We start from the raw sequence: 23,233 nt of genomic DNA on the forward strand, positions 1-23,233 counted from the left end.
GACAAAATATATTTATTGAATAATTAGGTTGAAGAAAAAAATAGTTGAAAAATAATAATTTGTAGTTAAATAGTTAAATAATAATTTATTTAATAAAGTTATTAACTAATATGTAAAGTGTATTTATAAAATATTAAAAAAAATTCAAATATTATTAAAATATATAATATTTTATTATTATTTAGACTTTAAGATAGCTAGTCCAATGTAGACTAATCTATCTAGAAGTCTATATTAGAGTCAAAACTTAACATTCTAGCTAAATTATAGACTTGCTATTGCCAATGCTCTAACTCTCTACATTTGTATGGTTAGAGCATTGGCATTGGATTGGTTATTCTAATATTTAAAATTTAAAAAATATGTAACTTTTTAATTTTTAGCTAACCACTCAACACTTAAAATCTACATTGAATTAGTCATCACATTCTCTATAATAATAAAATATTATTATTTTTTATTATTTAGATTTCTTTAATAAATTTATATTTTTTAATTACTTTTTTATTTTATTTTCTTAATCTTCAATAATCTCCAACAATCACATTCATTTTCATTTTCATAATCCAACAATCTATAATATAATAATCTCATATATACATAGATGATAAAATCTCATATGTAAATAAAAATTCCATCTATATAATCCATAAAAATTCCACATCTATAATATAATAATCTCAAAATATAACAAAATAACATAAGAGAAAAAGATGAAATTAATAAATAATTGATATAGACTTGTTATAAGACTTTTCATATTTCAAGAAAAAGATGAAATTACTGTAACTCATATATTGGATGAAAAGGTGTTGGCTAATTTAATGTGGGCCAACTTTTGATAAAATGAGTTAAATTTGAAGATGAAAAATAATTTAAAGAACTAATGTGGATGCTCTTACCATTCCCCATCCATCAAGGCCCTATTTAGAATCAAAAAGCGTTTCATCTCATTTTACCATTACAACTTTATCAAATTTTCATTATAAATATAATAAATAATTCAACTTTTTTAAATCTCAGTTTAATTTTTTTAAATTCTAAAACAATAATAATATTAAAATATTATATTTTAATATTATTTTATTTATTTTTTTATCTAAAATCATTTTATCTCATTTCTAAGGACGATGTAATAGGTTCATTTTAAAAGTTTTTATAAACATTGTTTCGTTTAAAGTGAGAAATAGACTCGCCACTTTGAAATTCGAGAGAGCAAGATTTGGGAAATGGGTCCTCTGGTTTTTACAAACCTGTAGGAGCAGCTGAAAGAGTAACCAGAACTTTGTCCTTTGGTTTTACTTCCAACAATAAGGCATACTCAAGCAAACAAACAAATGGTTTTTGAGAATGTGGAGAATTATGAAATAATGGGTCCTTTGCTTTTTATAAACAATTTTATTACTATGTCCTTGGGTTTTGTCCTTTAAAGGTAGCATACTGAAACATACAAACAAATGATTTTGGCGTCTTGATTGGATTTTTGCTAGTTCATTAATTGATTGGATTTTTGGCATGCTTCATCTTGAATGGCAATAGGGCTGAGTATTACACTAGTATAAACAATGAGACTATGAGTAATATAATGGCACCACCGCACCATGGGCTTATTTTCACTTTCTAGTGGCTTACAAATGTGGAGAATTGAGAAAGAGGCAGCATATATTTTCTGTTGTACATACTTTTCAAAAAAAATATTTTCTGTTGTACATGATGCTGCCTATTTATGTGTTTAGTAACATTTTATCCTTCAATATTTTGTTAAAAGATGAACATACTAATTGATAAAAATCCATTTTTCATCACACTCTTACAAAGTGGTGAGGGCGGTAGTAATAATCCCTTATGGATAGTACACATGATAATATTGAGGTCCAAGCAATACAACCCCAACGGAAAACAAGGGCAGTGGGGCACCTATTAAAAAATTCCAGCAGGGTGTCATTTACTACAGAGGAAGATATGCTCCTCATTTAAGCTTGGTTTAACTTTAGTGAAATTCTCAACATACTCCTGTAAACCACAAAATTGTCTATTAATTTTCTTGAACAAATATGTTAGATCTCAATTATCAAGATTATGAAACGAATCAAATACTTTAAAATAAATAATCAACTTTGTAAGATACAACGATTGGTTACGAAGGGAAACCCTTTAAAAAACTCTTTAAAGGTAAAACCCTATGGGGCAGCCTAACCCAGGAAAGTCAATCTTATTATTTGAAGAAAAATTACAAGCACTCATCAATGACAGAATTTTTACAATTCGACTCTCTTATTTGCCTAGACAAACGACCCGTTTGTCTTCTACCGCAATAACAGTCAGAACTTCTGGCGATTTTCAAATTTTGACTTCCCTTCTGGAACTTCAGAGGCTGAAATCCAATTGATGTTACTTCACACTCAAAACATGATTACACTCAAGAAGAGATAAAAACCCCATGAAAATTTTCATGTGAATTTTCTTTCACAAATGCTCAGAATATCCTCTCTAGAATTAATGGCTCAAAACTCTTACTGAGATACAAAACCGAATCTTTTTAAATAGAAATTCTGGAAAGAATTCTACTCACAGTAGGACTCTGTTGACGGGTAGAGACAGTCGCGAGAACGTTTCCTGACGGGTTGCTGACATTTCACGATAACTCTTCACTGTAGTTTCTTATCTGTGTTCAGCTTCAGGTCTTGATAATTGCAGACTCTTATAGATTCAAAATTTATGTAACTGACTTATCTAAACAACCTTATAAACTTTTAGATAGATTCAATGTTGTTAAATATAAAATCATCTCTTATTTTACATTCATCCAAATTTAATCAAATAATGATAAGATAAACCTTATCATTTAGTCATCTAATCCTAACTAATTTTTGCCTCTACAATTAGGATAAACTCTATATGGGAGATTGACCAAACGTCTACACAATCGTGTAATAGAATTTATGATTACTACAACTCTTATAAAAAACTTGACGGTCCAATACATTCTGTAATCTCTTTGGCCAATTGATGGTCAAACATTAAAAAATGTACAAATTATATTTTGTGGTTCCTTAGTACATGTTGAAGGAATGCATCCAAGCGATGCCATAGGACAAGATAAGGTATAATTATTTATTTTTGTATTAATTATTATTGTTCTAATTAATGCAGATTTATAACTTGCTCCCTCTTCTGATGGGACATAATGAAATGCGTTGACGTTGCACGTGTAGCATGATTAGGTAATTAAGAGTAATGTTAGGTACAAGTCTCAAATAGATAAGTTCTATACAAGCTTTTTGTAAAAAAAAAAATAGGTCTCACTAATAAAAAAATTTACATTTGTTTTTAGGTAGGTCCACTTTTTTATAAGGGGTTGTTTGAAATTTGTCTATTTAAGACTTGTACAAATCATTTCTCGTTAATAAAAGAAAAACTCATGCAATCACTTTAACGCACTTCTTTGCGCATAAGCCGACGTGATTGGTTGTATCACTTTTTTTAATATAAAATAACTGTTGAATTGATCACATTAGCAGAATATATAAAAAAATACACATAATTGACCGTATATACTAAATGAAAAATGACAAACACAATACTTTTTACAATGCATTTTACAACCATGTTTTAAAATAAGTGTATTATTGCAAAATATCTTACAAAAATAATATTATTTTATAAAAATACTTTAATTTTACCTCGCTTTATAATACTATATAGTGAAAAGTGTTGTAAAGCTTATTTTATGTATATCATACTCATACAGAATTGGCGAAGGATCGATCTACCACTTATGTAAAATAAAAATCTTACATAAGCCTACATTAAAGCCTACCACCTCCGATCGAACTTGTCTTTGACATTTTTTTTTCTCCCTTTCGAATAGGACCTAGCACTCTTTGTTGAATTGCCAGTCCCTCTCTCTCTCTCTCTCTCTCTCTCTCTCTCTCTCAAGAAAGTGTAGGGTTTTGTGCCACTGTCTTACAACATCCGACATGGTCTCACTGGGTGTGAGATAGTAACTGGTGATTGGTGTTTACTCTCTCTCCTTGCAACAATGGTCGAAGAGGAATTAACAAACCGATGGGAATGCCTCCATCTGTCACACGAAGAAACGACAGTTATTAAAATCCAAGCTGAAGACTCACGCACCAAAATTGCTTGAGGAAATGTCTGTGTTGTTGGCCAAGTCCTGTCCAAGAAAGGTGTAAACAATGAAGCATTTAGAACAACAATGGCCCAAATTTGGCGCCTGGAAGGCTGGGTGCATTCAAAGACTTAAATGATCAATGCTTTCTAATAGAGTTCCAAAGAATACAAGACAAAGAAAAAATATTAAGTGGGAGGCCATGGTGTTTCGACAGAAATTTACTGACCTCTAAGAAGTTGATGAGAAAACGTCAACCAATGCTACTCAGTTTTGGCATGAACCCTTTTGGGTGCAATGCCATAATCTCCCTCTAGCTGCCATGAATGAAGGCATACGAGAAAAACTGGGCTCCTGCATTGGACAAGTAATATGGGTAGATGCAAACTCAGATGGTTTAGCATGGGGAAGGTATCTTTGGGTTAGAACTGCCATTGACCTGCACAAACCTCTCCTAAGAGGCAAATGGCTGGATTTCGATGGACAAAGGTACTGGATCTCTTTTAAATACGAACGCCTGCAAAGTTTCTGTTTGCATTGTGGGGTATTATCAATATGCAAAGGAAAAATATGCTTGACATCTCATTTTGAGTCCCACCCTGAGGAAAAATAGTATCAATATGGTTCATGGCTTAGGGCACAGCCTATGAACTCATCCATTTTTGATAGTAGAAAGTATGGAGATAGTCAGGAAAGTGAGGAAATGAGAAACCAGAAACACTCACCTAGGGAGGACAATGGAGAAAAGGGGAGATGGAATTATAATGAAGTGAAGGAGGTCAGATCTAATGAGAAGGTGGGGGATAGACATAGTAACTATGAAGAACCAGAATCAGTGAAAGCAACAATAGAAATACCTGATAAAGGGCTCATGGTGGGTGTGGAACTCAATGTACCTGTTTCTATAAAATCTCCGTGTATATGGGATGACTATAGTAAGGGACAATCTTATGGTGATACAGAGAGGGTGGGACAGCAGGAAAAGGAAAACTGTTTACAAGAAAATGGACTAAGCAATCACAATGCCCCAGCCACAATGATGGAGTTGGATCTGAGCAGAGATTCAAGGGGGGGGGGGGGGGCAGTACTAAACCAGAGGGGTCACTACTTACCAGAAATACAATACCAACTAATCAAATGGAAGGAAAAAGGCTCACTGAACTTTTTGAGGACCACACATGTGCACCTGACCCTTTACATAACTCCATCACCTTTAAGTCAGAAAAGGGCCCTAATAGGACAAGCTATGTCCAAGAGGAGAAACCTAAAGGGGGCAAATGGCAAAGGAAAGCACGGGGAGAGATCTATCCACCTACTATCCTATAAGAGGTCACCAACCTCCAAGACTAGAAGGGCCCTAAAAAGAGAACCTTAAGGGGTGATGAAGAGGTGGCCCCTCTACAAAAAAGAACAAAAAATAATGCTCAAGATCCCGAGTCCAAAAAGCAAAAGGCAGTGGTTGGTCTCCAGCACTGTCCACCCCAATGAGTCTATTAATATAGAATTGTCGAGAGCTTGGGAACCCCCGATCAATTTATATCTTTATGAAACTAACTAAGGAGAAGTTTCCCAAACTAGTTTTCCTGGTGGAAACTAAATGTAAAAAAAGTAGAATTGAGGGAGTTAGGAGGTCTATACAATTTGATGCATGTTTTAACGTGAAAAGTGTGGGGCTGAGTGGGGGTTATTGCATTGCTATGGAAGGATGAATGGAAGGTCAAAATCCTTAATTATACACGGTGGCACATTAGTGCAATGATCACTAGAAAAGACACAACAAGCCCTTGGTTATTCACGGGTTTCTATGGACATCCTGACAAAAGAAAAAGAGATGGCAGCTAGGAACTTCTCAAGATGATTAAACCTGATCAAAACACTTCCTGTCTATGTATAGGGGACTTTAATGGGATTCTACACTAGAAAGAAAAAGTTGGCGGCCCAAGTAGACCTTACAAACAGATTGAAAAGTTCAGAAGGGTACTAGAATAGTGTGAAATCAGAGACATTCCATGTGTAGGTCAAAGTTTTTCCTAATCAAACAATAGAAAATGGGAAGGGCATACAAAGGAAAAACTAGATAGGGCAATGGCAAACAAACCTTGGCTGGATCTCTTCAATTCAGCAAGTTGTAACATACTAGCAGCTGTGAAGTCAGATCACTCTCCACTCCATGTCATTTTACCAGTGTAGATCAAAAAAGAAAGAAGAAGACAAAAGATATTCAGATATGAAGCTGCATGGAAGATTAGAGAAGATAGTGGCGCAGTAATAGAAGCTGAATGGAACAAGAATGTAATAGGAAACAATCTTGCTGATTCCATGAGGAAGAGACTAGAAATGCCAAAAGGGACTTACAGAGTGGAAAAGAGCAAACAACCAACAGGACAACCAGGGAATTAACCAAATTTGGGCCAAAATAAGTCAACCCCAAGTAGACCTTACAAATAGATTGAAAAGTTCAGAAGGGTACTAGAACAGTGTGAAATCAATGACATTCCATGTGTAGGTCAAAGTTTTTCCTAATCAAACAATAGAAAATGGGAAGGGCACACAAAGGAAAAACTAGATAGGGCAATGGCAAACAAACCTTGGCTGGATCTCTTCAATTCAGCAAGTTGTAACGTACTAGCAGCTGTGAAGTCAGATCACTCTCCACTCCATGTCATTTTACCAGTGCAGATCAAAAAAGAAAGAAGAAGACAAAAGATATTCAGATATGAAGCTGCATGGAAGATTAGAGAAGATAGTGGCGCAGTAATAGAAGCTGAATGGAACAAGAATGTAATAGGAAACAATCTTGCTGATTCCATGAGGAAGAGACTAGAAATGCCAAAAGGGACTTACAGAGTGGAAAAGAGCAAACAACCAACAGGACAACCAGGGAATTAACCAAATTTAGGCCAAAATAAGTCAACTCCAAGATAAGGGTGATGGGACTCACATGGATCAAATGCAAGACCTGCAAAAGAAAGCTGATCAATCCTTGAGGAAAATGACTTAAAATGAAAGCAACGAGCAAAACAATACTGGCTGAAAAATGGAGACAAAAACACGAGCTATTTCCACATGCAAGCTACTTATAGAAGGAAGATCAACACAATCAAGTCCATAATTGGCCCACAAGGAAACATAGCCATGGAGATGGAGGAGATTGGTTCAACATTCACAGGTTTTTTCTAATCTTTATTCAACTCATCACTGCCTACTAACATTGAGACCTGCTTGTCTGTCCTTCAACCAAAGATTACAGCTGAAATGGAGTTACATTTGTGTAGACCTTTTACAGAGGAGGAAGTAAGAATGTTATTCCAAATGAACCCACTTGGGTCACCAAGGCCTGATGGTTTTCTTGCACAATTCTACCAGAAAAACTGGGACTTAGTAGGGAAAGAAGTGTACTGTTTTGCCCTATAGTTTCTGAACCACAATGGCTCTCTAAAGGAAGTAAACGACACGTACATTGCCCTCATTCCAAAGTTCAAAAGTCCAAAAAAGGTAACTGAATACAGGCCCATAAGCCTGTGCAATGTGCTATACAAAGTAGTCTAAAAAACACTAGCTAACAGAATGAAGCCGATTCTACCTCAGCTGATCTCTGTGAACCAAAGTGCATTTGCTCCTGGAAGGCTCATCTCAGACAATACTCTTGTAGCTTATGAGGTTCTCCACTCAATGAACACAAGAATCAAAGGCAAGAAAGGTTATATGGCCCTCAAACTAGACATGAGCAAGGCTTATGAAAGTGTAGAATAGATTTTTGTGAAAGCTGTAATGACCAAAGAAGGCTTTCCCTCTCGGTGGGTCCAACTGATACATGAGTGTCTTAATTCAGTCTCCTACTCAATACTGGTGAATGGAGAGCCTCAACAGACCTTTAAACCTACTAGAGGAATTCGCCAAGGAGACCTAATATCCCCATACATTTTTATACTCTGTGTCGAAGCTCTATCAGCTCTACTCCACCAAACTGAAGAGAGAGGGGACATCTCTAATGTACCTATTGGTAGAGGACCAACGAAAGTAAGTCATCTATTCTTTGCAGATGACAGTTTACTGTTCTGCCAAGCATCCCCACTGAAACTCTCAAAAATCATGGCCATTTTGGACACCTATGAGCAGGCATCGGGACAAGTATTGAATAGAGACAAAGCCTCAGCTTTTTTCAACAAAAACACCAAGCAAGAGATGCAGAACCACGTGCTAAAACAGATTGGTATGAAGTCCATTGGTAATTTTGAAAAATATCTCGGTTTACCAGCTATGTTGGGAAGAACTAAAGTTAGAGCCTTCCACTCCCTAATAGACAGAACTTGGAAAACCAACCAGCTCTCCTCAGCAGGCAAAGAAACACTCCTCAAAGCAGTGCTCCAAGCCATACCACTTTACTCAATAGGCATGTTCCTACTACCTGAATCCATAACAAATAAGCTTAAACAACTCCTAAGAAAGTTTTGGTGGAGATTTAATGAGGACTCATCAAAGATCCAGTGGGTCCCATGGGATCAACTCAGCTTAGCAAAAGAGAAGGGAGGCCTCGGATTTAGGGACCTCAAAGTTTTCAACCTAACAATACTTGCCAAGCAAAGCTGGAGGATTATACAAGATCCTACTTCACTGGTGTCTAGAGTATTAAAACAGAAGTACTTCCCTGCAGGGGAATTTTTTGATGCTAACATAGGAGCTGGTCCCTCTTTTGTATGGATAAGCATCATGACTGGATTGCAAACTCTCAAATCAGCCTCATGTGGAGAATGGGTGATGGTCGCAGCATCAACATCTGGATAGCAAAATGGGTTCCATCCCTCCCTTATTTCAAAGTGGTTTCCTCAAGAGAGCATGACTGCTGGTGTGAAAAAGTATGTAATTTGTTCCAATCTGGATAGAGAAGGTGGAATGAAAATATACTCAAGGAAATTTTTTCAGAAGAGGAAAACAAGGCCATTACATCCTTACCAATTAGTTCTAGAGGCAGGGAGGACAGACTTACTTGGAGCCTGATGAGTATGTGAAAGTGCACTCTAAATATCCTATTATTGGACTAAAATGCTAAAATATGAATAGAAATCATAAGAATTAATATGTATTCTTAAATTGAATTTCTATTTACGTTGAGATACTCCTAAACAGTTTTTTTATGTCTAATTTCAGAGTTTATAAAAGAGCAAGTCAAGTCCAGTCAAATTCAAATGAGGACATTCATGGAGTTTGAGAGCAATTTGGAAGAAAATAAAAAGAAAAAAATTCACAAAATGAAACCACAAGAAGTCCAAGTCTGAAATTCGCTAGGAGATAGTCTGGACATATTTTAGTCTTTTGACTATATCTTTTTACTCACATATTGGATTGATGCGATTCTTGATGCATTAGAAAGCTATCTTAAATAGTTATAATTTTATCTCTAATAAGGATTTCCAAATTCAAACTCCTGAAGGGCGTACGTGGCTGCCAAGATAAGTCCTAAAATTTAAGCGATTTTTTATGCGGAAATTAAGAAGACATTAGGGTTTTTTTCCTAACCTATATAAGTATATCATTAGCACGAAATGGAGGGGGCGGAGGCACAAGAGGCAGATCTGAAGAGAGGAAAAAATCACTTCCATGGCCACCGTTCGCTTCAGTTTTCTCTGAAGATTTTTGTTGTCCAGTATATTTATGGGTAACTAAATTCTCAAGTAGGGTTATGAATGAACTTACACATTAGATGGTATTTTTAATTTATTCTTAATCCATGTATTTGATTTTTAATTGCTAAAACTCTTTTGTTTTATCATTCTCAATTCATCGTTGATGTTTTCTTCTCTAAATAATCATAGAATTTATTCTGTTTATGGATTCAGTCATGCTTTTTCTATTGAATGGATTAGTTTTTTTGATTATGTTTGGATCAATTATTTATCTATATTGATTTAGTTTTTTGCTGTAATATCGCTCCCTGAGTATATTGTCGTCATTAGATTTTCTCAATATGGGTAGTAATTTACGTATCTTAAAAGTGGTGAATGATTTTTCAAAGGGTTAAATTTGATTAAATCTTGGTTTATAAATCTATATCTTCCGATCGGAAATTTCGTAAATTGAGTTCCTAATTGAGTTATCCAATGAATTAAGAATAATTAAAATACTGGATTTGTGTAAGGGATTCCCGACGCTCTACTGTTCGTCAAATTTGAGTACTTTTTCCGTTAATCACTTTGCTTCACTTTAATTTATATTTAAAATTAATCTTTGTTCTCTATTATTTATTTAATATTTTTCTTTAGTTTCTTTCTTCCTCTTGCTATTCTTTTAATTTGTCTCCCTATGTAATCGACATCCCAAAGCTGTACTACAATTACTGCGTTATTCTTTGGGCATAATCAAAGCCTGACAAGCAATGACCTATACTCAGTAAAGAGTGGATACCACCACCAACAGTAGCTAGAGGCAGAAGAACTGGGAGAGAACTCACAAAAACAGATGGAAAAATGGATGTGGAAAAGGCTATGGTCAATAAAAGTAGCTCCTGCAGTCAAGCATTTCATATGAAGAGCATGCAAAGAAGCATTACCCACCCTAGCCAATCTGAAAAGAAGAAAAGTAACTGAAGAGAGCCTATGCCCAATTTGCAAACTCGAACCCGAAACCTCTAGTCATGCTCTATGGGGTTGTACAGTAGCAAAGGATGTATGGAACTAGGGATGTATCAAGACCCAAAAGATGTCTTTCCAATATGACCTTTTCCTCAATGTGTGGTTAAAGCTGAACCAAAAGTTGGATAATTCTGAACTTGAGGAGTGTGCTGTCACGATGAGGGGCATTTGGTCTAGGAGAAATGAACTCATGCATGGAAAGGGTTTTAAACATCCAAATAATATTATACAAGGAGCCAAAACAGACATCCTCAGCTACAAAGATGCAAACAGATCAAAAAGGGGACACCAACAGCAAGTTCACCAGAAAGTACTGTCATGGAAGAAACTAACTAGAGGAACATACAAGGTCAATTGGGATGCTGCCCTAAACATAGAAGTAGGTAGAATGGGGCTGGGAGTTCTTGTTAGAGATCATCAAGGCCACATGATAGGTGCACTAAGAGCGAGAAGACCTTTAGCAAGGAAAGCACTGGAAGCAGAAGCCTATGATTTAATATTGGCAGCCACCTTTTGTAAAGAATTAGGCCTTAAAAAGCTCCACCTAGAAGGGGACTCACAGCAAGTCATCAACCTTTTGCAGGGAGTAGAAAGAAACTGAGTCTAGGGGGTCTCTTAGTAGAAGATGCAAAGATGATACTGTCAAGTTGTGGAAGTTGGAAAGTATCACATATCAATAGAGAAGGCAACCGAGCATCTCATAAGCTAGCTAAATCTGCCTTACTATTAGAAGAGGATGTATATGACATTGAAGAGTGTCCTGTGTGCATTCAATCCACTGTAATCTCTGAGTTGTTTTCAACATAATCAATGAAATTAGTATCCCATTTTAAAAAAAAAAAAAAGCACTCTTTGTTGAACGGTACTAATGAAGTGTTCTCGAGAACAGCACTAATGTTGATTTTGACCAGCAATTTTGATGAATATTATCCGTGCAAAAGTATAATCTTCATGGCATATTTTAGATGAAAACATGAAGTACTATACGTACGGTATAATATATATGGATGAATACATGAATTTCACATCCTAAAGGAAATTGAATAGAAGTATTATACAGAAAAATCTTCTTACAAGTAAATTTGTGCATCAATTTATACACCGATATTGATATATAAGATATATATTTAACGAAATGATATAAATTAAAGACGAGAATAATTTTTATGAGATATGAGATTTTTTTTTTCTCTCAATTTTTTTTTAAATAAAAAAAATAATAGATACACGATTTAGTGTAACTAACAAAACTATTTTAAATATAGCCTTATTTTGAATAGAAAAATGATTGATGCAGGTATTTTGATACAGGAATTATGCACGAAAGGAAACATAAAAAATGAGATAGTGGGAGGTGTGCGTAATTATAGCATTTCTGTTTTGAATATAACCTTGGGGAGGGAGCCCTGTATAGCTAAATCAAATGCTTGGATGCTGGGATGTTTGTTCGTTATCTGGCTTTTTGATTAAAGACAGAAGTCGAAAAAACCTGCAAAATTACAATATTTCGGGGACCAGAAATGCTAAAGTCACATGCAGGGATCTCGACTGTGATTTTTTTTTAACTTGGTAATTAAAGAAATAATTTTTAATAATATTTTATTTAAAAAAAAAATTAAAATACATATATTTTTTATATTGTCAAAATTCCAGTCGAATCTCCACGTGTGGCTATAGGCCACTCTTTCGTGGACAGGCCGATGGCCATGCAATAGTAGAGCTGGCTGGCATCCTAAAACAAATGGACAGGGTTTGGTTTGCCAATTCAAGAGTAGGTGACTAAGGACAAGGTAGTAATAAATAGGAAAATGAAATAAGAACAATTACATCACAATTTATTTACAACTAATTATAAAACAATTATTATTTTATATACTTTAAACTGTTACAAGTACAGAAATTTTGAATTAAAGTAAAAAGTATTAATATTTTAATGTATAATAATAATTAAGTTGTAATGTAGTTGGTAGTATATCATTGTCCTAATAAATATGACAGTAAAGATCATTCCACATGTAACCTGCAGGACTACTGACTTTTTTCGGACTCTTTTCTTATGATTATTATAATTTTTTAAATTATTTTATAAAATATAATAAATAATTTAAATTTTTTAAAATTTAAAAATAATATTTTATTTAATTTTTAATAAAAACTATCTATATTACATTTATATTATCAAACGAGACAATTATTATTATAAATAATAATAATTATTTATAAATATTATAAATAATATTTATTATTTATTATAAATATTATTATTATTATTAACCAAGATTCAACAAAATACCCAGAATGCAATTCAACCATCGACCTCCCAACATGTTTATGTGCTTTTTCGATGGTCCCCTCTATATGTGGGATGCAATAAATACTAGCGTTTGTGACGATGGTTTAGCGGAGGATTGGATAGAAAAAGACTTTAACTTTAAACTCATATATCTTGTATCCTCTATTATTGTAATTTTCTTAAATTTTTGTATAAAATATAATAAATAATTTATTTTTATAAATTTTAACATAAAAATAACATTTTAATAATATTTTATTCAACTTTTAATTATTATCTCAATTTACTATCCAAACTTCTCTTTAAGCTTTTATATGCAAATATATATACAGTCTAAGTCTGTGTCATGAATCTGAAAATTGAGAAAGATTGGTTTGAGAGCTAGATGATCGAAGTTTTTTTTCATGGAGATCCTAACTTTTTTTTTCTTCCTGTTGATAATCACTGCATTTGTATATGTTGGGATTAACTAAATATCAGTGGCTAAGTTAAAGTGAAATAACGGAAATAAAACAAAGGAAAATAACAACAATGACACACAGAGCACTAAAATTTAAGTAGTTCGACTTGGTGTGAGCCTATATTCACTGATGGGGTCAGTCTCCATGAATTCACTATCAACAAATATGGAGTACAAGAGATCAATTACAAAATCTTCAATCTTAGAGCTCCAATACACCCAACGAACTCTTAGGAATCTTACAAAATGATATCTCTTTCTCTTTGTATTCTGGCTGCTCAAAATCACAATAAAACAAAAAATAACATGTATTTATACTGTATAGTGCGGAAAAACCGTAATTACGAACATTCATTCGAGCCAAGGTCAAGCTACAGTCAAACCAAGTCCTTGGAATGACGTTTTTAACAGGAATAAATCCACACTCAACAAATCTCCACCTTGGCTTAAATTTCGTCAAGCCTAAAACAAAATTCATTTAACAGAGCGCCGATCCCGTTCACCAAATCCTGTAAGGGAATCACATATCCCGAACATTAATCAAATCCAAACAAAGGTTGAACTTGTATATTAGAACTGGCTTTGTCATCATATATGTTGAATTCTCAGTGGTAGCAATCTTATCCACCCTCTGTAACAATCTTTCGAAGAAAATGATATCTAACATCAATGTACTTGGTTCTCTCATAATACAATTAATTCTAGTCAAATGTACTGCACTCTGGCTGTCACAAGTGACAAAACACAGAATCTCCATTTGTTGTTGTCCCAAATCACTGATTGGACCTTTCAACTAAATGGCTTCCTTCACAGCTTTGCTATTGCCATGTATTCTACTTTTGTAGTTGATAAAGCGACAATGAATTGTAACATTGATTTCCAACTAATAGAACCATACAAAGTGAAAACATACCTTGCCAATGATTTTCCCTTGTCTAAATCTCCATCATAATCAAAATCAACGTAACCAACAACCTTGGAGATGAAATCTTTTTCTCTATCAAAACTAAGCCAAAATTTGAAGGTCATTTCAAATACCTGAGTATCAATTTTACAGCCTACTAATGAACCTTACCTGGATTAGCCATGTATCTGCTAATGATGCTCATTACCTGTGAAATGTCTGGACAAGTACAAACCATTGCATACATAATATTACTACTCACTGCACTGGAATATGAAACACTAATCATGAACTGTTCCTCCTCATCTGTTTGAGGAGATAGAGATACTAAAAGTTTAAAATATGTAGCAAGTGGTGCATTAACTAGTTTGGAATTAGACAATTCAAATATCTCAAGAACTTTCTCAATGTACTTTCGCTGGGACATGTACAAATTTCCATCTTTTCTATCTCTATAGATCTTCATGCCCAAAATCTTCCTTGCAGCATCTAAATCTTTCATTTCAAACTCATTATTGAGTTAGTTTTCAACAAGCTAACATTAGACATGCCTTTAGCAATAATAAGCATATCATCAACATAAAGTAGTTAATAAATGAAAGACTCATCAAACAACTACATGTGATAAACAGAACCATCCTAGCTACTTTTCAAATAACCATGATCAATTATGAAAGAATCAAAATGCTTATACCATTGTCTCGGAGACTGCTTCAAACCATACAATGATTTTTTCAATCTGTACACATGATCTTTCTTTACCTTCAATAGTGAACCTCTTTGGCTAGTGCATATAAATGGCCTCATCAAGCTCACCATGTAGGAACGTTGTTTTAACATTAAGTTGTTGTAACTTTATATCATACAATGCCACCATGGCAAGCAACACTCAGATTGAATTGTGGCACCGCTTGGATGCATAATCATTTTTTATATTAATTATTATTGTTCTAATTTCTCATATTGAAAAGGCGAAAATCTTGTATCAAGACACGCAAAAAGTGAACATCAACATAGAATATTATTGAAATCTTTAAGGCACCAACTGAAATGACAAGCGCAGGTGGAATTCATAAGAAGAAAATAAAATGTGTCATGGTTATATATTATTCCAAACTCGATATAATTAGAAGAAGATATTAGTGAGGAAAATGTGTATGTCAATGTCGAGAGACTTCTGAGCAAAAAGGCAGAAAAAGAGGAAAAGAAAAATAAAAAAGAAAAAGAAAAGATAAGGTAAGGAATCATAATATAATGAGGTTAATGACACCTTTAGACATATGAGCGATGATAGGAAGACAACGATAATGGAGAGAAGACAAGCTATAATCAAGGCTGACAAGTTCAGATCTAACTTAATACTTCTTAAAAAAGTAAAGGCATAGGTATTTCTCATACATAATTGTTTGGTGGCTTGTGGTTTATTTTGATTGGACTTATATATGTGGCCTCCAATTTGTAATGGTAGACTGGCAGTGGACTTGATGATAAGTTTGTTGGCGGCTGATTTTAACGGTACTGTTTGACTGTGTGGTGCCTTATTTTGACTTCTTGGTGGCAACTTTTTAAACTAGCTGGTGGCTTTAGTAATGGACTTATAAATGTAATGAGGCAGTATCATGGTTTTGTAATGATAAGTAATGGACTAGTGATAAGTTTATAGACTTGCTGGTTGCTCTACTGATTTTGTAATGAATTTTGATAAATTTCATTAATAAAGTCCTATTTGCAAAATACTGACAGCTAAAATTTGGTTCTTTCATTATTCATTTTTTTTTTTCAATGTTGCCTTTTTTCGTTATTGCATTGAATATATTATATTATTGATAATATGCTACTTTCCAATGTGTCCAGATAATATATTATTGATAGCAATTTGTTATACTTTGTACATGATTTTACATATGATCGATAGATAAAAATAATAATAAAATAATCTAATGTAAAAATAAATTTGAGATAAAATAGACAAAATATTTGATATAAATCAAATTTTACCTACTCCCATCCTAATGCTGATCTATTTAATTCAAAAAACTCTATATACGACTGTCACGACCCGTTGTATGCAAGAATTCAAGTAGCCCTTTTGCACGAATCCGTTACCAATATCATGGGAAACAGAAACACCGAAGTGGAGAAGAAACACGTCGCCGTCTTAGCGTTCCCATTCGGTAGCCATGCAGCCCCGCTATTCAACCTCGTCCGAGGAATCGCTGCCGCAGCCCCGGGTGTGAGGTTCTCCTTCTTCAGCACGGCTGTATCCAACCGCTCCATCTTCTCCGACACCACAAACCAGATGAATAACATAAAGCCTTACGGCGTGCCGGATGGCAACACGGTACTTACCAAGAACCTGGACGAGCGTCTTGAGCTGTTTCTGAAGGCCACACCGGGGAACTTTAGGAGCGTCATGGAAGTGGCGATGTCAGAGACGGGGAGGAAGATCAGCTGCATTATCAGCGATGCGTTTCTTGCCTTTGCTGGGAAGATGGCCGAGGACATGGATGTGCCTTGGGTTCCGTTTTGGACGGCTGGACCTCGCTCCCTTCTCGTCCACATTGAAACCGAGGCCATCCGGCAAATACTAGGAGCTAACGGTAGGCATTTATTCGTTCAATGAATCGCTGAAGTAAATGCGTATTCTTGATAAGCTCTGATCACGTTAATGGTAGGCATGATTTGTTTGAGTCGTTGTAGATCAGACATATCGCCTATCGGTCCAATATTTGGTGTCTTTGCAGTTTAATTGGCAGCATTCTTCTATAGGTTAATTAACCAAAAAATTATGGTCTGTTTTGCTGAATTATTATGCTATTTTTTCCAATTCATGATCTGATCAACAAAATTTGTTTTCCCCTTCCTGCAGACTCTGAAGACCAAAGAACCCTTGATTTCATTCCAGGATTTTCCTCAGTACGTGTGGCTGATTTGCCTCAAGGGGTACTGTCAGGCAATCTAGAGTCACCCTTTTCAAAAATGTTACACGGCATGGGACTAATGCTTGGGGAAGCAACTGCGGTTGTCATAAATTCCTTCGAAGAGCTAGACCCAATAGCTGTGAATGAGCTCAAGTCAAGACTCCAGAAGTTTCTCAACGTTGGTCCCTTCACCCTAACATGGGCACCACCGCTCAGTTCTGATGAGCATGGCTGCCTACAGTGGTTGGACGAGCACAAAACCGAATCCGTGGCATACATTGGCTTTGGAAGGGTAGTAACACCCCCGCCTCATGAGCTGGGTGCTTTGGCAGAAGCACTAGAGACAAGTGGGTTTCCATTTCTTTGGTCGTTTCGAGGCAACGTAGACGAAGAATTGCCGAAGGGATTCATAGAAAGGACTAGTTCGAGAGGAAAAGTTGTTCCGTGGGCTCCCCAAATGGATGTCTTGGGACATCGTTCGGTAGGAGTGTTTGTGACTCACTGCGGATGGAACTCGGTTTTGGAAAGTATTGTGAGCAGGGTGCCAATGATTTGTAGGCCATTTTTCGGAGACCAGATGCTGAACATGAGGGTGGTAGAGTCAGTTTGGGGCATTGGCCTGGGGATTGAGGGTACGGTTTTCACTAAAGATGGAGCAGTAAAAGCCCTGGAACAAACTTTGTTGAATGAACAAGGCAAGAAAATGAGAGAAAAAGCTGAAGCGTTCAGAGAGACGGCCTTGAAAGCTGTTGGAATCAATGGTGACTCTAGTGAAAATCTCAAGACTTTGATTGAGTTAGTAACTAATTAGTAAAAGGAGATTCGTGTACTCGTTATCTGATAAGAGTTCACCTTCATACAATTCCAGCCACCTTGCTTAATAAATTGAGGACACGTAAGATCAAAGAGGAGTCGTAAAATCATGGAGAGTAGTTGTTCGGTGGATTGAATTATTGATCTTTTAATGTTAAGAATTATGTCTTAATTAGGTGTCATGGTGGCGCTTATTGCGTTGGCTAGTTTTTATGTCGTTTTGTTCGTAGTTGAGTAAAGTGTCGGACCGTTATCTCATTGGTTAGCATAGTCTAGTAGTTCTTATGAAATTGGTAGTCATGTTGTTTTTTGCACCTTTCCACGTCAAAAATGATGCTACGTTTTATGAGTTTGTTTTCTCAATTTGATTATCCAAGTATTTTATTTTATATTTTAATATTTTTTATTTAATAATTAAGAAAATAACTCTTAATATATATTTTTATTTTTTAAAAAATATTGAAATAAAAAGTCAAAAAAGAAAAGAACAATTTGCACTTGAAATACACTAAGTAAGTAAACTTGGGTGGCATACTAGTATTATTTTTTTAATATATTTTTTTATATTTTTAATTTTTTTAAAAATAATTTTTACCATATAATTTAAAAATAATTTCTTAATCAGAAAAAAAAAATAAAAAAATGTCTCGGATCAACTGTCTTCTAAGACTCCATTTAGATTCAAAAAGTGTTTGATCTCATATTATCTTATTATTATATATTTTTTTTAATTTTTACATAAAATATAATAAATAATTTAATTTTTTCAAATTTCAAAATAATAATAATAATTATTATATTTTATTTCATCTAAAATATTCCTTTTCATTTCATTTTATTCCATTTCAGAATCCATTCAACCCGGCTTTACGTGGTCTAATATTTTCCTTCAACATAAGCCTTGTTTTGTACCTGACAATTCTCATTCAATTACTGGTAGTAAACTCGCACGAAATGAAAAGTTAGAATAAAGGCTATTTTGTCTGAGAGCGCACGTCATTTTGGCTGCTTTTTTAATTATTAAGTTGAGTTAAATTAAGATAAAAATTAAAAATAAAATAAAATATTATTATAATATAATTATTATTTTAACATTTAAAAAATTAAATTATTTCTTATATTTTATATTAAAATTTAAAAAAATTATAATGATAAATTGAGATAAATTTAGAAACCAAACTGATCAGAATTTAGAGAAATCAGTCATCACAAGCCGCCTAGATGGGTTACTTCAATCTAGAAGAATATTGCAAAAAACAATTATCAACGATAATGGTTAGCTTAGGTTTGGATACTGAGTTGTACTGCACAATTGCGCGCTTAATTTTTTTTTTATAATTTATTTCATCTTATTTTATTATTATATATTTTTTAAAATTTTTATAAAAAATAAAATAAAAAATTTAATTTTTTTAAATCTTAAAACAAAAATAATATTAACAAATATATTATAACAATCTTTTATTTAATTTTTAATTTTAATCTTAACTCTACTCATTTCATCTCATTTGCAAAAACAAACAAAATGAGATAAGATAAATTGAGATAAAATTTAAAAGTTGAATAAAATACCTTCTAGAATATTATTATAATTTTAAATTTTGTAAAAGTTAAATTATTTATTATATTTTATGTGAGAATTGGTAAAAATTGTAATGATAAAATAATATAAGATAAACTGAGTTGAGAGTCATTTTCAATCCAAACCGAGCCCCGATTTGAATACAAAATTTTTTTTATATTCTATTTCAACGTGGTCTCAAGATTTAGTATTAGTATTGTTTGAAAACTTTAATATTGCATATAATTTATGTGATATAATTTAAATTGTAAAATTTAAATTTTAAATCAAATGATGTGAAGTGGATAATATATAGTGTTATAAAGTATTCAGAATTATTATTAATACTACGCCAATCCTTCCTCCAATCAGGCTACATCACATAGTAAGTGTTATGATTGGAGACAATGACTAATGGCTTAGTGGGTGGTGCACTAGACAATAAACTAGTGGCTTAGTGGGTTGTGCACTAGACAATAACTAGTGGCTTAGGCACCCACTCACCATTATCCTCTAGTTTAATCAATCCACTTCACTAGTTTAATCAATCCTCTAGTGCATTAATTGATGCAACCCACGGATTGCTCTCCTATAAATAGGAGAGCTTAATTGTGCAGAACATAGAGTGAAGAGAAGGGTGTGTGCGGAAGAAATAAGAGTGAATGCAAGTGGGTGAGAAGAGAGAGTTTACAGAGAGAGAGAGAATTTGTTGTAAAAATCATTTCGTAGTGAAATCACAGCAGCTGTGGACGTAGGCAATTGCCGAACCACGTTAAATTTTGTCTCTCCTTTCATTTAGTTTCATCTCTGTCTCCGACCAGTCCTCAACAACTGGTATCAGAACTTCTAGGTTTTTTTTTTGTGGGGTGGAGTTTTGGTGTGGTAGTGTGGATACGTACAGTCTAAGGAGGTTCTGTCTAGGAGATTGAAAATTTTAAGTGTGTCCATTGTGACCCTCCAATCTTTCCTGGGAACTTACTTAGTGAGGTACTATTCATTTCTACGGTAAAAATTCAAGTTGCTCAAAATCAATTTTTGACAACTCCAGGGTGTTCCTTGCATCAAGACGAATCCGTTGCCGCAAACGGAATCGGAAACGGAGGTCGAAGGAGCCCACACGCGCCCCGAGAAGATTGGCGCGTGCATATACTGCAACTCACGTGTCCCCACGCGCACCCAAGGCTGAGCCGAGCCAAGCCGAGCCGAGCCGAGTCGTTTGACTGGAGCCGAGCCGTTTGACTGAGCCGAGCCGTTTGACTGGAGCCGAGCCGTTTGACTGCCACTTGTCGCACTCTGGTTGGCCGAAACTGTTTTGGCCTATTTAAACTCAATTTTGATCCAATTTTGACGATTCCGGACTCGTTTTCAACTAATTCGAGTGTTTCGGACACAACGGTGATCTTTGTTTATTCAAATTTGAATTCATTTGTAAAGTTATGGCTGGAGAAGAAGCTAAAGGTGCTGGTATCGAGAAATTTGACGGTACAGACTATGGCTACTGGAGAATGCAGATAGAGGATTATCTCTATGGGAAGAAACTACATCTTCCACTCCTAGGAAGAAAGCCAGATGACATGAGCAATGAAGATTGGAGTCTCCTTGATAGACAAGTGTTGGGAGTCATTCGACTAACACTGTCAAGATCAGTTGCACACAATGTGGGAAAGGAAAAGACCACGGCAGATTTGATGAAAGCTCTATCAGACATGTACGAGCAGCCATCAGCCAATAACAAAGTGCATTTGATGTACAAGCTATTCTACTTGAGAATGGCAGAAGGAACTCCAGTTATTCAGCATCTGAATGAGTTCAACACCATCATCAATCAATTAGCTTCAGTGGGGATTGAATTTGATGATGAAGTACGTGCACTGATTGCTTTGGCTCAATTGCCAAAAAGCTGGGAGGTCATGAGAACAGCTGTTAGCAATTCTTATGGCAAAACAAAGATGAAGTATCAAGAAATCCGGGACCACATTCTTAGCGAGGAAGTTCGCAGGAGAGATACAGGAGAAGCATCAACTTCCAGTTCTGCCTTAAACCTCGAGACAAGAGGTAGAGGAGCTAGTAGAAGTTCAAATCGGGGCAGGTCAAAGTCCCGAAGAGGCAGAAGCAAATCAAGGTCCGGAAAACAAGTACAGTGCTGGAATTGTGGCAAGATTGGCCACTTCAGAAATAATTGCAAGGAAGCAAAGAAGAAGATTGAGCATGACTCTGCTAATGCCACAACAGAATATCTCCAAGATGTCTTACTCCTTTCAATCGACAACCAAATTGAATCTTGGGTGTTAGATTCAGGAGCCTCATTCCACACTACAGCACACCGAGAAATCATGCAGAATTATGTCACTGGTGATTTCGGGAAGGTGTACTTAGCAGATGGTGAAGCGTTGGAAATCGAAGGCATGGGAGATGTACAAATCAATCTGCCCAATGGAAGTGCATGGTTGCTACAGAAGGTGCGACATGTTCCCAAGCTCATGAGGAACCTGATTTCTGTAGGACAACTTGATACTGATGGGCACTCGGTACTATTTACCGGTGGCACGTGGAAGATAACAAAAGGAGCTATGGTAGTAGCTCGAGGCACAAAAACAGGTACTCTATACATGACTTCAAGCATTAAAGATACTGTTGCAATTGTTGACGCAAATGCCAACCTATGGCATCAAAGGCTTGGTCACATAAGTGAGAAAGGAATGAAAGTACTATTATCTAAGGGGAAGTTACCAAAGTTGGAATCAACTGATTTCGACATGTGTGAAGGTTGCATTTTTGGGAAACAGAAAAAGGTTAGTTTCTTGAAAAATGGCAGAACTCCAAAGTCTACAAAGTTGGAGTTGTTGCACACAGATTTGTGGGGGCCATCCCCAGTCGCTTCTCTTGGAGGATCGCGGTACTATGTTTCTTTTATTGATGACTCAAGCAGGAAAGTATGGGTTTATTTTTTGAAAAATAAATCTGACACATTTGACACTTTCAAGAAGTGGAGAGCCATGGTTGAAAATGAAACAGGCTTGAAGTTGAAATGTCTGAGGTCAGACAATGGCGGAGAGTACATCGATGGAGGGTTCAAAGAATTCTGTGCTGCAAATGGGATTAGATTTGAAAAGACTATTCCCGGGACACCGCAGCAGAATGGCGTAGCTGAACGCATGAACAGAACTCTCAACGAGCGTGCCAGAAGCATGAGGCTGAATTCAGGATTGCCTGAATGTTTTTGGGCTGATGCAGTTAACACTGCAGCCTATTTGATTAACCGGGGACCTTCAGTTCCCTTAAAGTTTGATCTACCAGAGGAAGTCTGGAGCGGAAAGAAGGTAAATCTTTCCCATTTGAAAGTTTTTTGCTGTGTATCATATGTTCACATAGATTCTACTGATCGTAACAAGTTAGAAGCCAAATCCAGAAAATGTTTTTTCATCGGTTATGGTGATGAAGAATTTGGCTATCGATTTTGGGATGATAAAAATCGCAAAATCATCAGAAGTAGAAATGTGATTTTCAATGAGCAGATTCT

The 23,233-nt window shown here is 35.2% G+C and overlaps 1 protein-coding gene across 1 annotated transcript; it reads left to right on the top strand.

Moving 5' to 3' along the window:
• The first annotated feature begins 16,443 nt into the window (after window positions 1-16,443).
• Window positions 16,444-18,501, top strand: LOC122315130 (anthocyanidin 3-O-glucosyltransferase 7-like). The gene is made up of 2 exons (XM_043130901.1): window positions 16,444-17,018; window positions 17,288-18,501. Exons 1-2 carry the CDS (start codon window positions 16,532-16,534, stop codon window positions 18,148-18,150), a joined length of 1,350 nt encoding a protein of 449 aa, XP_042986835.1. The 5' UTR covers window positions 16,444-16,531; the 3' UTR covers window positions 18,151-18,501.
• The last annotated feature ends 4,732 nt before the right edge of the window (window positions 18,502-23,233 follow it).

The sequence above is a fragment of the Carya illinoinensis genome, chromosome 7 (assembly GCF_018687715.1).
Source record: "Carya illinoinensis cultivar Pawnee chromosome 7, C.illinoinensisPawnee_v1, whole genome shotgun sequence".
NCBI classification, from domain to species: Eukaryota; Viridiplantae; Streptophyta; class Magnoliopsida; order Fagales; family Juglandaceae; genus Carya; species Carya illinoinensis.